Source organism: Eurytemora carolleeae, unplaced genomic scaffold, assembly GCF_000591075.1.
Source record: "Eurytemora carolleeae unplaced genomic scaffold, Eaff_2.0 scaffold1245, whole genome shotgun sequence".
Lineage (NCBI taxonomy): Eukaryota > Metazoa > Arthropoda > Copepoda > Calanoida > Temoridae > Eurytemora > Eurytemora carolleeae.
The window spans coordinates 17,521-38,387 of record NW_019397133.1 but is presented as its reverse complement, the minus strand read 5'-3'; the positions used below and the strand labels follow the sequence as shown (position 1 = coordinate 38,387).

Below are 20,867 nucleotides of genomic sequence, written 5' to 3'. Positions count from 1 at the left end.
TTTCCTCAGATTTTGATTGAACTTGACAAGTGGACTTGTGCTCAAACATCTAGAAATAAAAATTATAATGCTTAACAGAATTTCTGAATATTTTTGCCAATAAAATCTGAAAACGAGAAAGGTCGCCAGAGAAATTAAACACTTTTTACAGGCTCGAATTTTTTATTTTTAAATCTAAGCATAATGTCACTTTAAAATCGGCGAAATCAAAGGTTGAACTTTTAATATCTAAGGTCTACTCCATCAGGTTTGAAATTATAGAGGTTTTAGATTTTGTGGCGAGTCTTCAGTTCCTTATAAACAATTTCATTGTTGTTAAAATAAATTCATTAAAACATATATTCTTATTAAAAATTGTCCAAAATAATATTATTATTGAAATTAATTGCCGCTAAATGTTAATATCAAAATATTGAAAAACCTTTTTATCTCAAAACTAATCCCAATTAGCTGACGGCCTCATTTTTTTAAAGTAAGAATGGTTTTGACATTTAAAAACACATCATTAGCCGTACGTTTTCATTTTTTAGGGGGAGGGGGGAGGGACGATTAAGGCATTACTTTAATTATAATTGGAATACTTGCTTTATAGTAGAGTTTAAAACAAAATACTCTTTTACTGTGAGTAGAGTTGTATGGGTGTTAGAGATAAATAAGAAATATTTTTAACAAAAATTAGCTGTAACATCTATTTTATCCTCTAGATTAGTATTCTTGTAAGCGTAGTGACCAGGAGGCTGGTAGGTGGGATCTAACGCCTTAATAAATAAAATAAATGGGGAGAAAAATGGCTGTACTCCTGGATGACTGGTTAACAGCATCTGAGGGGCTTGGCCACTAAGGTGCCATTCCACAGAAGCCATTTTAATAATCTTTTAAAATCTGAAATTAAATTAATTAAAAAATATATATATTTTTATCAAGTTTATTTAAATCACATGTCAGAAAACGCAGTTTTATTCTCAGCGGCCCAGGATAAATAGAATTCAATCTTTTTAAGTTGAACTTTCAACAGTTTTGGATCTAAATCTGGCAGTTTCTGAGCAAACCTGGAGGGTTTCTGGTTCCTTGAATTACCAGATTTAACCAGTTTTATAGCGGATTTGTACTGTTCCCTTAGTTCAGACAAACAAGCTGAGATCCGGCAAAAAATCAATTTATAATTGAGGATATAATTCCATCCAATACGATCCCAAATTGTGATTGATACATATTAAGGGCAGAAATTAAACATGTTGTTATTGTAAATAATTAGAAGTATGATGTCCAGATGCAGCAAAAATCAACACTGCAGAATGCAAGGGAGTGTGTACTGTGTATTTTTCTGAATATCATAGTTTATCTCTGAAATCTTATATTTACTTCTCTTAACGCCCAAATTACAGTACATGAAGTGTAGTACATGTACGTAAAAAACTTGCCGAAGTTAACAATGACACAGAAAGTGTATTTTAATGCCCCTAAATGTACTTTCAAACCCGATCCAATTTGGGACCAAAATCTGGATTATATGGACCCCTGCAGTGGTGAGGGGTGTAATTCTTGAAAATATAAACCCCTTTAGTTGTTCTTTAGATGTTTTGTAGACAAATATGGTCGAGAGAAGCCGTGATTAAAACATTTTATTTCTCGAAAAAGTAGTTTTTCTTAAAACTTTGCAGAGCGTGGTTAATGGTTATATTACATAATTGTCCCAAGGGACAGTAACTTTACCACCCTCTGTTGGGGTAATCATAGGTTGGTAATGTTGGTCAAAAGGCGGTAAAATGAAAATATAGAACAATAATTATACGTAATCTAAATAATCTTCTGGATAAAAAATAACACAAAATTTAATGTAATAAACTTTTCTTTAAAATCTAATGATAAAAATTATTTTACAAAACTTCTTAATTTTGAAAAAAAAATAAAAAAACTTATTTTTTATAGTCCAACCCCAGAAGTAATAAAGATATAAAATTTTGGACCTGTAAAATTAACTATTTTTGATAATTTGCTTTCCTAAAAGATAATATTGATTGTCGTCTTCGCATGGTCCTTTAACAATCTGATACACATCCTTCTTCACGGACCTCGAAAATTCTGAAGAAGACATCATAAACAATTATTTTGAGGAAATCCACCATAATACTTTCATGTATATTTGGCATAAAACGGGGTTAAAAAATAAAAATTCCTTCTCGCAAAATGGTATTTTCATGCGTACAAAAAATGAAATATCTTAAAATATACAAAATTCGGTCTCATCCTCGAGGTTGAAACTTATAGGTTTCCCAGAGTTCACAAAGGGTGAAACTAAATTAACGACATGAAACTTTTGAAGGATAATACTGAATATGCTACTCTGTGTTTAATGTATAAAAAATGAATTTACTGAAAGAAAAAAGCTGCATAGAACCATTTGTGTGAAACAAGGCTGAATAGATTCCGTCGTCCCTGAAGCCTCATCCTTTGTGGGTAACCCTGCCTGTCATGAATCTTGAACAGGTGGATGATAAAGCGATAATGTGAAAAGGGGATGATGGAGTTGGCACATTTGCTGTAGGGGGGTTTTTAGATTGTTTAGTTTTCCCATTTTAAGGATTCCAACATTTTGGTTTAATAACCTTGATAATTCCATTTAATAATAAGCGAAGAAAAAGATAAAAAAGATGATAAAAAAAGAAAATATTTTGCCCGGTCTTTAAAGAACCGGTAAGCGGCGTAAAGACCTTTCATGCAAAGATGGCAATGTCCGATTCAGAACTGTATTCTTAAAAGCATTGTCTGCTCAGTATCAATTAGATATGCATGTTTAATGTTTATTGTAATCGCGTTTTTTATTATTTAAGCATTTCTTGCTTAAAGGTAACAATAAAGAAATTCACAGAAAAAAAAACTTTCTAGTCAGAAAAACGACGTTATCTTTCACATTGTCGACCAGATTAAGCTTTTAAGGGTAAGGGTAAATTGGGCATTTTCATCTTCGCATGGAGAGTAACTTAAAATTACGTTTATTTTATCAAAATGATGTCTTTTGCCTAGAGATACGGCCAGGTGAGGGTTGAGGTTGACCGCACTCGCCGCTGCTTCAACAGCTGTATCCGCCAGGTCATAGTTTACACCCTAGCAATAGAAATACAAGGATATATATATTATGAAGAATTGAAATGAAATGGATGAAAAATGAAAACAAATGCTAAATTCAAAGCAGATTCCGTAAAAATGAGAAATATAAGAAATGTTTTTACATGAGAATAAACAAACTCTGGTCTGAGTTGCATTTATCACTTGAACTTTGGGCCAGGGGGGTTTACAGTTACATTGAAAACAATTCTATATATATATATATAATATTTCAGTTTTTAACTTCACATTTTTATTAAATAAAGAATTATACTAAACATAATGTTTCACGTCTATCATGACGATCCTCAGTAGTTACAATTCTTTGAACATTTTATATTATATATACATATTTGTTTGTACATATTTTAGCAATAGCCGGCCAAACGGCTGGACCAAATTAGCTAAAATTTTTGAGGAAAACCATAGGTGGGGGTGACAGGTTTGAAAAATTATATTTTTTTATTCCACATGCAGCGCTAGGCACTTCAGCTAGTATAAATATATATACACAGCTAATGAATGTCAAACATGAAACAGTGTCCAGCCATAACAGATATTAATAAACAATTTTAAGAAGATATATATATGTATATATATATTTTTTGTTCAAAGAATTGTAACTACTGAGGATCGTCATGATAGACGTGAAACATTATGTTCAGTATAATTATTTTTTTAATAAAAATGTGAAGTTAAAAACTGAAATATATATATTTGTATGTATTTAGTATATACATGTTAGCTATAGCTTGCCAAACGGCTGGACCAAATTTGCTGACATGTTTTGAGGGAACCCGGGGGTAACATATGCTAAAATTTTTCAACATTATTTTTTTAAAGTATCTCATAAAAACCAATTTAACTGACCTTTAATGAGTTCGCAAGAGATTGAACAATATGGACAAATTCCAAACTACAGTTAGAATAGTCACCATAATGAAACCTTAACAAGATGTATATCTCATAGACTCAATTTTCAAGAACACAATGGTTTACTTTACGGATATCACAAATATACTAAGAATAATACTAAAATCACTAACAGGTTCACAAAGAAAAAATTCCAATTTAAAAAGTAAATATAACTTTTTTGTTAAAAAAAAATATAAAAAATATTAAATTAAACGAATGTGTGAGAGAGAGGATTAAAAAGTGTATAGTCTAATTCCTCCTCAAAAACTTAATTATGTACGACCAAGGATTTACGATGTCTTACCTGACTGCGTAAGCGAAGGCGTAAACTAGATTAAGAACTCCGTACTGTATGAACTGCGACGGTTTCCCGCTAAATATCTCATGAAATTTTGGAATATTTTCCCATATTGCTGGACAAGATTTTTTATAATCCTCGTTCCTGGGTGCATCTAACTCTTGGATTTTTGGACACTCGTATCTGAGCAATAAACATTTATTTTGAAAATATAACTTCTTTTATTAAGAGCTGCGTCGTTTTACATCCTAAATACGTATCAAGCTAAGGTATATGGAAATTAATTTCATATTATTTCTTTTTCCCTCCTTATCGGGGTCCTTGGCAAAAAAAGTGAAAAAGGGACGTTTTTCAGGCTTTTCATCGACGTTCAATTCATTTAAAGTTTACAAAATCTCTTCAAAATTACTTTTTCAGACAATACCTACTCAGTCATGCAGTTTACTTCGGGTTTAGATTTTTTGCCACAACATGTCTTACGACTGTTTAGAAATATCACAAAATTTGGGGACCATGCCATTTACGATTTAAGAATATCACAAAAAACGTTACAAAACTGAGGTGTTGAAACTACAATTAAGTTTGACTTGTAGACCTGAAAATGCACTTAATTTTGACGACTTTTTAAAGTTAGTAAAACATATGGAAAGATGACCAAAATGTAACTGCCGGCTACTAGCGAGTCGGTCAGATTGCTCCAATAATTATTTTGACCTCACAAATAAATTCCTAGTGCCAAATTACCTATGAATCGACATACAACATGTAAAATCTGTGCTAAGATGACCTATAATGTAATGGTTGGCTACTAGCACGCCTATCAGAATTCTCCTAAGTCTATTTTGACTTCGGACATGAATTTCTTGTCCCAATTATACTATAGTTTGATGTATCTCATGCTACTCTTATTCTAACTTAGGCCAAACTTAGCACATACGTATTAAAAAATATATTCATCTATAGCGGGCGCGCCCGGACATATAAGGCTTTGGAGGTGAATTTTTTAAGCGAATATTTGTTTCAAGGGTGTTAGGATAAATGTTCAAGTGTAATTAATGAATTTATGATTAAAGTTAAGATTGTCAAAACAGTCGAATTTTTTCACTAAAAGAAAATTTTTAGGAATGAATATTTTCAACAGTAACAATCATTTATTCATTATGAAATATCAACTATATTTGAATACATCTAATAGAATTCGACAATTTTAGGTAGTGATTTCTGAAACAGTATTTATCAAATTAATTAAATTATTTACGATCTGAATGGTATAATGCAACTCCGTGAATTTGCATGGACGTTTAAGTTTCTCCTGATAGATGCAACAGATAGAAGTAAAATTAGTAGCGATCAATATCGAACTAAATTCGACGTCAACCTATACCACCTTTCATTTTTCACGAACACTCCCCTTAAAAATGTATTTTCCCAATAACTCCACCCTATCAAAGATACTTAAATTGACAGAACTAAAATGCCAATGTTTATTTTCCTATTTATCCACCAAGGTGTGTACTCTGGTAAGAGATTGGTAACATCTCCCTTCTCCAGAAGTTGGTTAAACTCTCTTCTCTCCTGACTAGAGAGAAGGTTCCAGACCGTCTCTGTATCCTCAAGATCTATTCCTAACAGTTAAAAAGTCTAATTATACAAATTATATTTAAATGTTATGACAATGCTGTTTTAATAGTACATATTTTTTGAAAAATCATCCTTTTATAATAATTTTTCACCAGAAGTGTTTATCAGCTGAAAAGGTGAAATTAAATGATTTCTTGAAGAAAATCAATACATTTTTGGGTAAACAATATGAAACAGGCTGAAAAAACCTTTTTCCCAAAATTTTAAATCCCCTCCCCGTCAATAAACACCCCTGAATTATGCCTATTTTTCAGGACCAAGGTTCAGGGAACTGAAACAACCAGTAGTCAGAATTCTAAGCAGAGCTATTATTCTCTACCTTTTAATCGTTCTGCTAGATCGATATCGTCATCATCATCATCGGAATCAATATCGGAATCACTCTCTTCTCCGCTATTCGCCATTCTCTGGAGAATTTGATGCATTCGGGCTTTAGACTCATCACTCAAATTATCTCCCACTGCATTTCAAAATATTTACAATTACTTCCATAAACAATTCGTCTTCTATTCAACACCAGCTTGTGTGATAATAATAAGATATCAAATTTTTTATACATCTATAACATTAAAAAAAATAGAAAAATATTAGAAAATTAAAGAAAAATCTTTATAAACCTTCAAAATAAGCTCTATGAGTCTATGATATCAGTTTTAGAGAGAACGTAAGATTTGGTTTTCAGGTTTTGGAATTTTTATGATCGAAATTGTTGAAAAAAAACTTTTTAAGTGAAAAAAGATCAAGAACAATTAAAAAACTTAAAAACTTTTTTCCTCGAAAATTAAGACCATTAAGAAGTATTTGCTGTTTTTTCTATGGTAAAAGAGTTGATAAATATTTTTGCCTAATTCTGCTTTTACACATTCTTTATAGAAATCTTCGCTACATCGTTGGTGATTAATCGATTGATAGCACTTCAATCCACAGTAGTCCTTGTTGCAACGCGGGCACGTAAATGCACCGTCGCCTGTTGTACAAAATCCGCAATTTCGACTCATTTCGAGGATTTGCTCCAGTAGATTAGGGTGCCATTGTTTTCTGAAACAATAATACACTTTAAAACTAGATAATTTTCTTGCCATTTTATGCATGGCTGACTGATAACAAAATTCAACACTTATGATGTGCTCATGAACTAGATGGTTCAACCTAAACCTAGATACGGCTTGATTACAATCTTTTAGAATTTGAAAGATTTCGGATTGGTGATTCGACTGCTCAGAGGAAGGCTTTAGACTAAAAACAAGGTAAGAGGAAGGTAAATTTGACTGGCAACCTGGGTGGAAAAGTGGGATGGACGGAAGATATAACGGTTAGGTTAAGCGAACACGAAGGTTATTTCAACTGAAGATTTAGATTTTAATCAAAAGGGTTAAATAAGGAAAGTAAAGAGAATGTAACATTAGGAGAAGGAAAGAGAAGGTAAGAATAGGAGAAGGAAGGGGAAAGTGGAATAGGAGAAGTAAGGGGAAAGTGGAATAGGAGAAGGAAGAGGGAATAAGAATAGGAAAAGAGAGGGAAAGATAAGAATAGGAGAAGGTTAGAATAGGAGGAAGAAGAGGAAGGGTACAAAAAAGAACACATAATTTGAGATCTGGAGTTTATTTGGATGATCCTGGAGGAGGAGGGGGTGGACCATCAACCTAAACAAAAAAAGACAATTAGAAAAATTAAACATTTTCTTATTCTGACCAATTAAGTTTTTATAGATTTTGTTTTTATTATTTTGAAGTCGACTCTGCCAGGCCACTGTACACGGCAGGTTGAAAGTAAAAGATATGGAATATTCTAACCAATCAAAAAATGAATCCAGGTCATTAAAATTAAATCAAGATTTACTGAAATTTTAACAAATTAAAAATGTTCAAATTTCTATTATTGTTTTTGCTCTTTTTATTATAAACCATTCAGAGATTAGAAAACTTCAAATAAATTTTCATTAGTCGACTTGAATGTTGAGAGCAAAAAGTTTTTTAAAGCAGGTTTTAGTTAATATTTTCCCAAAATGTTGCGGATTTAACGAATACGAATCCTAAGCACTGAGCCCGAAATTTAAAAGAGTATCGTTGGACAAACTCCCTTTTCGGGGTCTTAAAATTTGTGAACATTTTGATTTCAGAGATTCGAAAAAAATGAGAATATAAACAAACTGAATTTCATAACAAAAATATTAATATTCACAAAACTGCCTAACCCCCCATTCGTGAAACCCGGCTTTTAAAATTGGTTTTTAGAACGATACCCTGTTTTAAGTTTTGGGCTCTACCGCGCCACTGTACAATTGTACGTGGCATGCTTAAAAGTAGAAAGGGGTAAAAAAGTTACCTTGATAACACGCTTCTCTTCTTGTTTCTTCTGTATTTTAGCCATGAGCTTAGCGTGCTCCAGTCTAGCCATCTCGATCTCAGCTAGCTTTGCCTGGAAAATGAGCAGATCAAAATGATATCATCAAAACATTTTCAAATAATAAAAACCAGGGGCATTATTAGGATACATCTCATGGGGGGGGGGGATTAATTATGGATTTTAGTCAAAGAGAATAGAACATATTCAGAGTGGAATTTACTAGAAAAAAAGTGTAAAACGGACATTTTGTTGTACTGTTTCCATACTGCAGGTGTACTTCACACATTTACGCTATATAACCTTTTGGGCCCTGGAACATCATTTTATAGAAAATCTAAAATTAAAATTAAAAGAAAACCAAATTATGAAATAGGCTGGATTCATAATTGACCTATAATCATTTAACATAGCCATATGCCTTTCACTTTACGAACTATGATTTTCCGTTATAACTATAAATCAAATGATGTTTTTTATTCACCTAATTCATTTTATAAAGTTTATTTAACAGCTTTAAAAAATTCGAAATTGAAATGGATATTCTAGGGAACATACTGTATTAATGTACTCTACTGCATATAATTTGTGAACATTTACTTGATTTGTAATCTTTGAAGGCTGAAAGGGACTGACAAAATTCATACCGAAGGATTGTCTAAATTCCACTCTAATATATATTCTATTCTCTTTGATTTTAGTGCACCCACTAATGAAAGAATTGCAAAACAAAATGTCAATTCAGCAATATAACCCTTAAGTTCTTGTTTTAGTAGGCCCCTCCCCCCTATCACATACAAACTCCGCCCTGTATTTTGTGACACACAAACACACATTTTTTTTGATGTTTAATGGTTATACCTGTCTTTTATCTGCGTGTTCGGCAATCCAGTGTGTTGGGACATAATTCTCCTGAACCTTGGGCTTCTTTTCCTCAACCTGATCAATATATTGGTCATTGTTCAATATCCGGGCCTTATCAGCTTTCTGGATCCGGTGTGGCGTTAAAAAGCTTCCATGCGTGAGATAATGACAGGGTAGTGTGACACTTATTAATAATTTGGAAACTTTCCCCACAATATTAAATTAAGGATGCATTGATAAACATCTGCTGAACGTAAACATATAGTTAAATTAGTTTTCAAATGTAGCAATACTAGAAAAGATGTAGAAAACGATATTTAGTCTTAAATGTCTTTTTTTCAAAGAATTAAAAAAATATTGATAAATTAACTTCTATTCCTTGCACATGTAAAATTATGTAATAATTAGACGTAAAATGTAAAAGAATTTATTTAATATCTTTAAATATTTATAAATTTTATGTTTAAGACCGAAATACAGTACCCCAGATTATTATCTCACGCCTGGAGACTTTAACGTGACAAAGGATCCAAAGAGTTAATAAACAAGGCGAAATATTAAAAGGCAAAAACGACCCCTTTTTTTAAACTGAGTGAGTAATAGTTAAAAAGTTTATTAAAAGTACAGAACGTCACAATGAAACTAGAAAAAAAGAGTCTCCGAATCACATTTACAATTTTCACTTCATAAAAAAAACTTTTTACGATTTTTGGTTTATTTGGATTGTTTGTATATCTTTTTAAAGAACTCACAAAAATCACATAAAGAAAGTTTAAGTCGTGTTTACTGATAACCGAGTGGATATAACTATTCAGGGGATATTTATTTTCAAGATGTTTTATACTTAATCCAAATATTTATTGTTTTTCCTAAACAGTTTAAAAAAAAAAAAAAAATAAGCAAATAAAACAATGAAAATATTTGGGTTATAAAACATCCAAAGGAAAAAATATTTTTAAAAGAGGCGGAAAACAAAATAATAATAATAAAAAATTAATATATATATACCCCTATAAAACATTGTACTAACCTTCTCTTGACCAAGCTTGAATGGAACAAGCCGGCCTCCGAACATTGAAGCACGACTCTGATCTAAGTGGGAGAATGCATTCGTCGACGATTGTTTCCGCGCGGCGGCAATGGCCGCTCCAGGAGCAGAGCTGCCGTTCGTCAGCATAAGACGAGGTGCGGGTTTGCTTCCGGCACTGAGGTTTCCCATCGGAGGCACATAGGGACGTTCCTCCTCTGATACCTTGGCTTTCTTCTGCAATAAGTATGTGCTCTTTCTTGCAATTACAAATATTTTAAAATTCAAATTAGATAAGATTCTTATTAACCATTATGGGGCCCAAAATAATTTACCTTTGCGATTCCAAGGTCGTCCAAAAATGCTGAATACTCGTCTAAAATAATGTTTAAATGTTTTTTTCTCGATAAAATGTAATAGCATAAATAAAATAATGATCAATTTTATAAAAACTGACTGGAAAAAAGAAGTAAGAAAAAATGAGAACCTGCAGACGTGAAAGCGGAAAAGGAGAAAATATGAATATATAAATATTAACTAAGCCTCATAACCTTCAATTTATTTTTTTTTAAATACAGTGGTAAAAAGTTTATAACTGATCAATTGAAGGTACTATGGAAACGTCTCAACAAGGAAACGGTCCAAAAAGTGACTTTTGGTCCGATTCCTTCTGTTTTTCAAGAATTATCGTAAATCCCTCAAATACTGCAAAAAGGGAAATCCGATTTTTTTTGATCCATTTCCGCTATATTTACATTTGATTCGTTTCCCGTTTTCTTTTTTAACGTTTTCCGCATTTTTTGGGTCTGTTTCCGGTTTTCAGAATAAGTTTTAAAATCTCAATTTGTTGATCGGTTTCCTTTTTTTCGATTCGTTTCTGCATATTTTAGGTTCGTTTCCGGTTTTAAAAAAAGTTATACATTTTAAGTTGATAACTTGCAAACAAACCAACAAACTAAATTTTTTTAACTTTTCTGAAAAACGGAAACGGGCCAAAAATCATTCGGAAACGGATCGAAGAATAAAGGAAACCGAAAAACAAACTGAAAATTTATAACTTTTTTTGAAAACTGGAAATGGACAAAAGATTTACAGAAACGGACCGAAAAAAACAGGAAACCGATCAACAAACTGAAACGAACCAAAAATATGCGGAAACAAATAAAAAAATAAAGGAAGCAGGTCAACAAATTGAAAATATTCTACGTTTTTAAAAACCGGAAAGGGACCAAAATTATTCGGAAACGGATCGAAAATGGTGGGAAATCCCTCAAAAATGTTTGGCTCGTAAAAACCGGAATCAGACCTAAAAATCGGGGAAATTGATCGAAAAAAGTTGGAACTCTCAAAAAATAAGTTTAGTGGGATTTTCAAATATTATTGAAAAAACAGAAAACGCCTCAAAAAATACATTTCGGGACTGCGGAGGTTTCCGTTTTTTTTTTTGGCCCGTTTCCATGTTGGTCTGTTTCTGTGTTGAGGCGTTTCCATAGCACCCAATTTAACTAACCGTCTAGCTCGGCTCCTCCAGCAGACTGGTTCCAAACCTCTCCAGGTCTACGCTGCTTACAGTCCTTCGTCACGTGACCCACTCCACCACATCGGGTACAGATTATACTGGAACATTTCAACGTAACACATTGCGCCAAAATTTAAAGAGAATGGCGCCAAATTAAAAACGAAAATGGCGAATAATTTTACAAAAAAAGCATAACTTCAGAATTAAAAAGAAATTACAAATAAAAATAAAAATTACAATAAAACACTTTTTTAAATGTAAAAACAAAAAAAGCTATGAAATATAAAATATTGTCGGATTGATTGATTAATTTAGTAAGAGTCACCTAGCGGTCACATTCTCACTCTCTGGACACTGCCAAGATTTGTGTCCTTCACGCCCACAGTTCAAACACTTTAGGTCTAGATATTTAACAAAAATCTTATATTTGTAAATTTGGTGGGAATGGGGGTTCAAAATTGAAAATGTTGGACAGGGGGAGAAAAATGGCTGTACTCCTGGATGACTGGTTAACAGCATCTGAGGGGCTTGGCCACTAAGGTGCCATTCGAGGTATATGGCTTATATTTTATGTATTGTATTTAAATATTTGAAACAAACCATAGGGGTACCGACAGGACGCTTATGAATTTGGTAAGTGTGCAGTGGGTTTGTGGCAAACCGCCATTGAGCTTGTCCTGTACCCGGTGGTCCACACTTTGATCCTTGCGATCAGCCCCACTATTTTAATTGGAAATAGTTCAGTGAGCCAGGCTCTACCCAAACCTCTCTTTGGATTGCTGGGGGACCGTTTTATTTATTATACCTAGGTAAATACTATCTTTACATACCCCCTCCTTAGTTCTATTATACCTAGGTAAATACTTTCTTTACATACCCCCTCCTTAGTTCTATTATACCTTGGTAAATACTATCTTTACATACCCCTTCCTTAGTTCTATTATACCTTGGTAAATACTATCCTTACATTATTTTTTATTACAATATTGTTCTTACCCACATCTCTCAGTGTTCCGTTTAATAATGCCAACTCATGCATATGAGATGCCCTCAGAGCAACCATCTAAATAAAATATAATGGTCACCGTAATAGTCCCATATTCTTAAACTATCGTTCAAAGTATTCCTCCCAAGTATTCTTCCCAAGTTTTCCTCCCAAGTTTTCCTCCCAACTTTTCCTCCCAAGTTATCATCCCAAGTATTCCTCCCAAGTTTTCCTCAGAAGTTTTCTTCTCAATTTCCCAAGTTTTCCTCCAAATTTTGCCTCATAAGTTTTGTTACCAAGTTTTCCTCTCAATTTCCCAAGTTTTCTTCCCAAGTTCTTCCAAAGTTTTCCTCCCAAGTTTTCCTCCCAAGTTTCCCTCCCAAGTTTCCCTCCCAAGATTTCCTCCCAAATTTTCCTTACAAGTTTTCTTCCTAATTTTTCTCCCAAGCTTTGTTTTTTCTCAAAACTTTCTTGTTCTCCATCTGCCATGTTTTACCTTTTCTCCGTCTGGGGCCTCAATCTGTAGTTTAATCAGCTCTCTAATATGGTCTCCACAAGCTATACAACAAAAGAACAATAGAAGAAGAGACTAAAGATGAACATCGTTGTTTAGTTCGTTTTAATACTTTCAAGGTTTTTTGACATTCTTTTGGCTCCACAAAAGTTTGAGATATTTATTTTTAAATTGTATTTATCTACTTCACAATCCACCCTGACAAAACATACAGGACCAGAATATAGGTCAAATTTATTTGATAAATCGTATAAAAGTAAACATTTTGCACAATGTGATAAAAGCGTTGTGAATATAATTTTGAGATATATAAATTATGAATAACCTACAATTTTTCAAAACCATCACTGTTAAAAAAGAATCGAAAAAAAACAATGCCCATATCTGAATCAAGACAAAACAGGCTGATTATATAAAAAATCACATTGTTCTGATTCAAAGAAGAAATAGACTGAGATGAAAGAAATCAATAATTTTCTTAAATCATTAAATTTTTTCCCCAAAACTGTTTTAAATTTGATTTAATAACTGTTGTACAAAAGCTTACAAGAAAACTGGAAAATTCACGACATTTTTAATCCATACTTAAAAAAGTACGAAGAAAAAATGCTTTCAGATTACAGTTTACATATTACTAGCAAGAGGAGTGAAAAACGCCTTGTAAACTATAGTATTATTGTATTATTAAACATAGGTAATAAAAACACTTTTACCTCTAACAGACTCAGCAGTTTGTCCATTGATACAAACATGCATTGGTTCATCTAATGCATCAAATCTAGATAACAATAATATAGAAAAAAATACTGTTTTATGTTTTCTAAACTATCCAACATTTTTAAAAATGGAAAGAAAAATAAACAACTAGATAATAAGGAATAAAAAAGAATTTGGAAACAAGCAAGATTATGAAAGTTAGAAAACAAACCAAAAACTAAAAAGCTCCTAGACTAAACAAATAAAAAAACATAGTACAAGACATAAGATGAAGCCCTCAAAAAGAAAAAGGAGTTCAGCGTTCATATTTAATGAATAGCAAGGCAATTAATTCTCTTTAGCTTGAACCGGCCCAAAAAAGAGATGGTTGAACTACGTTTCGCTAGTCTTAAGATCTGGTCCAAGATAAAAGCATGATTAACATCTTACTTAGATCCGTCCTTCTTCAGTCCTGTCATCCCATCCTTGATACTTCCCCGACCCTTGACAACTATTCTACAATTGAACTTCTGCTTGATCTTCTCCAGGGAGTTCCCCCTGGGACCCAGCAACAGACCCATAAAGTTGTACTGGGGATACTCCTCCTATACAATCATTAAACATCATATCATAGTAAAAAAGTAAAAATTATAAATACATTAATAATAATAGTAATACCAATTGAAATGGCAGAGGGACAATGACAACAATAACTGAATAAATGCGTGAAAGGATGGTAGGATGGATGAATTAATGAATGAATGAATGAATGAAAGGATGGATGAATTAATGAATGAATGATCTACCTGTGGAACATCTATTTTATCCTCTAGATTAGTATTCTTGTAAGCGTAGTGACCAGGAGGCTGGTAGGTGGGATCTAACGCCTTAATAAATAAAATAAATGAACAAATGAACAAATGAACAAATGAACAAATGAACAACTGAACAACTGAACAAATAAACAAATAAACAACTGAGCAACTGAGCAACTGAGCAACTGAGCAACTGAGCAACTGAACAACTGAACAACTGAGCAACTGAGCAACTGAGCAACTGAGCAACTGAGCAACTGAGCAACTGAGCAACTGAAACAACTGAAACAAATGAAACAAATGAAACAAATGAAACAAATGAAACAAATGAAACAAATGAAACAAATGAAACAAATGAAACAAATGAAACAAATGAAATGAGTTTTGTGATTGCGTTATTTCTCATATTTGTCAGTTTAGCTTTCGTTCTCTCAAACCTCGTGTTCATTCTCACACCCTAGATACAAATATATAATTTAATAAATTTAAATATTAATCTATAGATTGATAGATATATATATGAATGGGATGGGTAGATTAATCATAAGATGAATATTAAATAGATTGGTGGGTAATTAAATAAAAAGATAAGTAGAAAAAAAAAATATGTAGAATCATAGATATATAAATACATGGATTATAAAATTAATTGATAGATGATAAGATTTGTGAACAAAAAAATAGATTGATGGGTACAGTAGGTAGCAATCCATGGTAGGTAGGTAGATTAATCGTTAGATGGATAGATGGGTAAGTAGTTAAATGGACAAGCATACAAAAGATGGATCAGTAGATTTATCAATAGATGAGAGAGATGATTAGATTGGTGAATAAATAAATGGATAGATGGATAGATGAGAACAGGTAGGTAAATCGATATGTAGATAAATAATAAAATAGATAAAAAGCTGGTTATAAGACATATAACATAACATAATATATTATAAAGATGAATAAAGATGATGAGGTTTCTTGATTCTTGAGTCGATTTTCTTAATTTCAGGGCGTCCAGACCTCCAGGTCGAGTTGAATCACTACCTTAAAAATCGCTTGGGTGTGTGTGTACAAATGGTTTAGGTGTATAGAGGAAGGCGTGTGAAATTGTGAATGTATAGTTTTTTTGTTTGATTATTTTTAACATTCCAAGTTTTTGGACTATTCAAGAGGTAGGATCTGAGGAGTTATCATATTCAAATGTTGTGGTCTAAAAATTGTTTTTATATTGTAACACGTCTGACATAAGATATAAACCATAACGAAAAAATTAAATCCTTCGTAAAGCAAATAAGTGATTTATTTCGTTCAGGCCTTACATCTTTGCAAGAGTTAAAATTTTGCTTTAAAAATTAATGTTTAGAACTCGCATTATTCTTAACATGTTCTCACTCTGATATTTGGGGAACCCTTTGAAATCCAAAAAACTTCGGAATGTTTTTAATCCAACCAAAAAAAACCCCGATGGCTAACACTAGATAACCAAAAAGTTTTTTCTTTTTACTTTTTGCGAATTTTCAATTATTACCTATTCTGAACTTCGGATTTCCGTGGTTCCGTCCAGCCCCTAAAAGTTTGATTTGTCTGTAAGTCTGTCTGTCACGTGTCTGTTTGTTTATTTGTCTGTCTGTTAAATGTTTACCTTGCTGTTGTATATTGGTTCTGGACTAGGTGACCTATCCCGAGGATTCGGAGGAATACCTGTAAACATTATTGTCATTTTATCAATACAAAAAGCTTGTCTGTCTGTTTGTGTCCAATAAACCTCAAAATGTCTATTTTTAAGTTTGAAAAATCAATGAATGTTACCGATAAATTGAGAAAAAAAAGCAAATTTTTAGTTTTTTAGTGGTAAAAATGGCGCCCTTTAAGTCTATTTTTCTTTTATATACTGAAGCAGCTCATAAAATGTTAAAAATATCGGTTTAGACGGATAAAAGTTGACTCAGAATCAAAAGGATCAACTTTAGTTAACATTTTCAAACTGTGAAAGTGCTTTTACTACTTTGGAATTCAGAAGTGTCCGTTTTAACGAGCAAAAATTCCCGTTTTTGTTCCAATTCAAATTTAAAAAAGACATTTTCTTGAATATTATCAAAATTGATATTATAAAACTAGTTTCTTTAAGGTTTTTAAATTATAAATTTTCCACTTCTCTTTTACCACTTATGTTGCAAAACTAATCAAGAATTTGATGAGGATTGGAAATAAATCACGAAGAATATTCCAATTGTAATTTGTTCAATGAGATAAAGTTAACCCCCACAATTTAAAACCTTTAAACTTCAAATAAAACTTTAAAATTAGAAGTTTAACATTTTAATAGATGTTTATGATTAAATAAGACGATTTAGTCTCATCAGTCAAACGTCGAATTATGAATTATTGGAGTTAAAATTTTGAATTGAGTTTAACTCATTCTGTGTTTGCAAAAGTTTGCAAAACTATTCTGACCTAAAGTAGGCATAGTTAGCTTCTGTGTAGCCTCCCTGATCTGCAACTGAAGAATATAGATCTGCTGGGCTTTATTATCCACGTTAGAGATATTTATAATAGTCGGCATACTGTTCACACTGAAATATATATTTATAATAGTCTGCATACTGTTCACACTGAAATATATATTTATAATAGTCGGCATTCTGTTCACACTGAAATATATATAATAGTCCGCATACTGTTCACACTGAAATATATATTTATAATAGTCGGCATACTCTTCACAATGAAATATATATTTATAATAGTCTGCATACTGTTCACACTGAAATATATATTTATAATAGTCTGCATACTGTTCACACTGAAATATATATTTATAATAGTCCGCATACTGTTCACACTGAAATATATATTTATAATAGTCCGCATACTGTTCACACTGAAATATATATTTATAATAGTCCGCATACTGTTTCTCCAGAATTAGAAATTGAAGATTTTAGAATAATAAACCTTCTTATAAAGAATTGAGTTTAAACTCAGGCGAACATTTAAGTATAAATATGGAATTTAAAATGGAGAGACCGGCTGGACTTGGTAGTTAAGCTGAGGGTGCAGTGTTGTAGAGAAATATTTCAGGATTCACTCGAGATATTTGAGACGTTTTTACAGTGTATAATTGTTCTTCAAGAACGCAAATTCTATCTGATGGACTGTCCGTTCTAGAGGGATCATTTTCAGATTTTTTTTATTTTCATTAATAACGAAAATTAAAATATTGGGAAATTTCTACAGTAACCTAATAAGTTGTTTAGGAGCAAGTCGAGAAAATAAAAATTAACTCTTATCATCGAAAATATGTAATCTTATTAAGTTTTCGGTTTCTGTAATATTCGCAAACGTTTTCCGTAGATTTCCTGGAATTTGAAGAAATCTGCGAAGAAATTTATAAAGAATAGGAAAAATTCAGTGTAATGATCGATTTTACCATTGCTTTCTTTACAAATTTCTTTTCAGAAATATTCTCCCAAACAACTAATAATTTTACTGTAGATTTTTTTTTAAATTTTTCATCGTCGTTATTGAATAATTTTTTAAAAAAACTATTCTAAAAATCAACCCTCCAGAATGGAAAATCCAGGAGAACTTAAAAGATTGAATTTGCATTCTTCCTGAAGAATCATACACCGTAAAAAAAGGTTTCAAATGAAGCACTCTCATCTCAACTACCATGTCTAGCCGGTGTCTTTAAGAAAAAACTTATTTCCAGAGAATTATTGAAGAAAAATATATTTAAAATCCAGTTTTTCAGGAAAAATAAAAACTTACACATGTTTTTCCTCCTTCCTTGCTGATCCATCATCCCATCTTGACTTTCTTTTCTTTGCTCGCTCTTCTCTCTTCCTAATATATATATAGTGAACGATGATCATCATTCATTAGTCTTATATCATTCAAATTTAAAATTAATGTTAATGTGATTAAAAGCATAATGTTTAAGTGACCCTCCCAGCAAAAAATAATGCTCGATTTACAACGGTACCCTTTTAAGCGTTGTCTGTTTATGCGATTATAATAGAAAATCAGAGTTTGTGGCAAAGACTTAGTTTCTTTCTTGACACTGCTTCATGATAATTGGAGAAGTATCTACAGGGTGTCCCAAAAAACATGGGAATTCAGTGACGAATTCTTGGAATAGAGTTCCAGGTCCTTGGAAGAAAAACCGTAGGAAAACTTTCTAGATATTTATTGTTAACTAATTCTAATTTATAACTTTTTGTTCTGTTTGGTTCTGCTAACGCTAAAAACATTCCATTAAAAGATAATGGAAGTTTGCCATTCATATATTTAAACATAAAAACAGCAGAATTAAATTTGATCATGTCTTTTATTTCTAGAATTTCAAGTTTCAGAAAAAGTGGATCTGCGTGTGCAGCATAACCTTTATCTGCTAGAACTCGTAGAGCTTTTTTTCTGAAGAGTAGATAATTTACCTAATCTACTATTTACTGACGGACCCTAAGATAAAATACCATACTCTAGTTGACTTTTAATAAGACTATCATATATTCATTTTCTAATTCTCAAAGGAAGAATATGTTTTACATTTCTTAGTGCAAATATCGCACTAGAAATTTTAGTACATATGTGTTCTAATTGAAAATCCCATTTTAGAAACTCATCAAATCTAACTCCTACAGTCTATAATAAGAACTGAACATTTTTTGGGTCAAAAAACGACGTTTTATTTAAGATTTAGAATTCATGGGTACCGTTGTAAATCAAGCATTGGCATCTGAGCATGGAGGGTCACTAAAATTACACTTACGTCTTTCAACCATTAGTCCTAGAATTGATATGCTTTTACTCTAATTATTTTATCTTGATTTAGAATGAACATGAAATTAAATGAAATGAAATGAGGCTGTTAAGGACGTCCTTCACCCACGCACCAAACTAGAGGTGACTTATGCTAAATTAAGAATGAGGTAAGGTATTACGATTTATAGACTTTATTTATTTTTACTTTAAAGTAAAAGAATTAAGTTTTTGATTATTGAACTATCACCCTTTGCGAAACTATTTGCAAGGCCTTTTTTAATATGATAACAGTGAAATTTACGTTTTAATTATTATACCACAGTATATAAAAAGTGTACAAATATCTTTCGAAATTAAGTAAAGACAACAAACACAAATAATGTTAAATTTGTTTAACGTTCGCCTTTAAAGAATGCATTTAAGATGCTCGCCTTTTTTGACTCGAGTTACTGTTCGTAACAATGGACAAATACGACAATTAATGTTTGAATGCATCTTTATCCACGTTTCTTTTCCTATTTTCTTCGGTTCATTATAATAATATCTAGAAGAGAATTTTACTCCTGTCCGAAACCGTTTTCAGTAGACCACATTATAATGATTTTTTTTTATATTACAAATTAGTAATAATCTGTTTTAGACAATCTATCTTGTTAAGTCTCTTTCGTAGGACAAGGCAGACCGTTTTGTCCATGGATGTACTTGGGTGGCGAGGAGCATCATTCATTAAATGAATGGTTGTAATAATCACAACTCACCTTTGTCTTTCTTCCTCTGATTCCACAATAACGGCGCCATTTACAGTAAATGCGCGTAACTCCTTTGGCCCCTCAAGTGCCAATCTATCCGACATTTCGTTTCTGAAAATTTAAACACTTTACATAATAAACAAATATATGATGTATTAAAACTAAACCGCTAAATATTATTGTACTATTTACAAAAGAAAATAACTTTTTTATAGAAATTATACATGTGTAAAATTTATGTTAAGCAATTTTTATCACAGGGGATTTGTGTGAACAAAAAACATGAATGGAAAGTTTGAAAAAGTGTTCTCTTCGAACAGTTTGTGAAAACTTACGATAAAATTTTATTAAAATTTTGAATTTTTACGTAATATGCTGTTATTAAAATTTACATAGTTGAGCAACTAAAAATGTGCGGGCAAAAGCCACCACAATTTATTTAAGTTTTTTTGCTATTTATATTATTTACATTAGTGTCATGCCAACTTTTTTACATTAAAAAATGTTAAACTTACGATTTAACTTAACTAACTTAAAGCCTCAACTTGTTTCTTGATTAAAGAATTTTCCTAAAATAAGTTTCATTGTTTTGTCCGATTTCCCAAAAAAATTCATAATTTGTAAATTAAGGTGTGTTC

General features: G+C 31.8%; 3 protein-coding genes across 5 annotated transcripts in view; all 3 read right to left on the bottom strand.

Annotated features, from left to right (window-relative positions):
• Window positions 1–119, bottom strand: part of LOC111712233 (acyl-coenzyme A synthetase ACSM3, mitochondrial) — a 30,616-nt gene extending 30,497 nt beyond the window's left edge. The window contains exon 1 of one of the 2 annotated variants that reach the window (XM_023486799.1): window positions 5–119. The gene's annotated coding sequence lies outside the window, so the exon portion shown is untranslated. The remainder of the gene's footprint in view (window positions 1–4) is intronic. The other variant, XM_023486800.1, reaches the window with a different exon arrangement.
• Window positions 120–881: 762 nt separating this feature from the next.
• On the bottom strand, window positions 882–7,068 carry LOC111712232 (zinc finger HIT domain-containing protein 2). Of its 2 annotated transcripts, none has more exons than XM_023486796.1 (8): window positions 6,804–7,068; window positions 6,279–6,419; window positions 5,811–5,943; window positions 4,325–4,501; window positions 3,976–4,051; window positions 3,021–3,105; window positions 2,002–2,082; window positions 882–1,134 (listed from the first exon to the last, which is right to left on the bottom strand). In XM_023486796.1, the coding sequence occupies exons 1-8, from the start codon at window positions 7,048–7,050 to the stop codon at window positions 935–937; spliced, it is 1,140 nt and encodes a 379-aa protein (XP_023342564.1). In that variant the 5' UTR covers window positions 7,051–7,068; the 3' UTR covers window positions 882–934. The 2 variants fall into 2 exon arrangements, with proteins under 2 accessions (XP_023342564.1, XP_023342565.1); XM_023486797.1 differs by having other exon boundaries at window positions 882–1,140; window positions 2,008–2,082.
• On the bottom strand, window positions 6,994–20,373 carry LOC111712231 (splicing factor 1). The gene is made up of 17 exons (XM_023486795.1): window positions 20,239–20,373; window positions 18,488–18,562; window positions 17,171–17,289; window positions 16,359–16,417; window positions 15,102–15,179; window positions 14,714–14,797; window positions 14,358–14,512; window positions 13,925–13,989; window positions 13,194–13,255; window positions 12,709–12,775; window positions 12,038–12,113; window positions 11,704–11,810; window positions 10,529–10,569; window positions 10,197–10,430; window positions 9,164–9,241; window positions 8,285–8,377; window positions 6,994–7,602 (listed from the first exon to the last, which is right to left on the bottom strand). The coding sequence occupies exons 1-17, from the start codon at window positions 20,331–20,333 to the stop codon at window positions 7,561–7,563; spliced, it is 1,530 nt and encodes a 509-aa protein (XP_023342563.1). The 5' UTR covers window positions 20,334–20,373; the 3' UTR covers window positions 6,994–7,560.
• Between the last annotated feature and the right edge of the window lie 494 nt (window positions 20,374–20,867).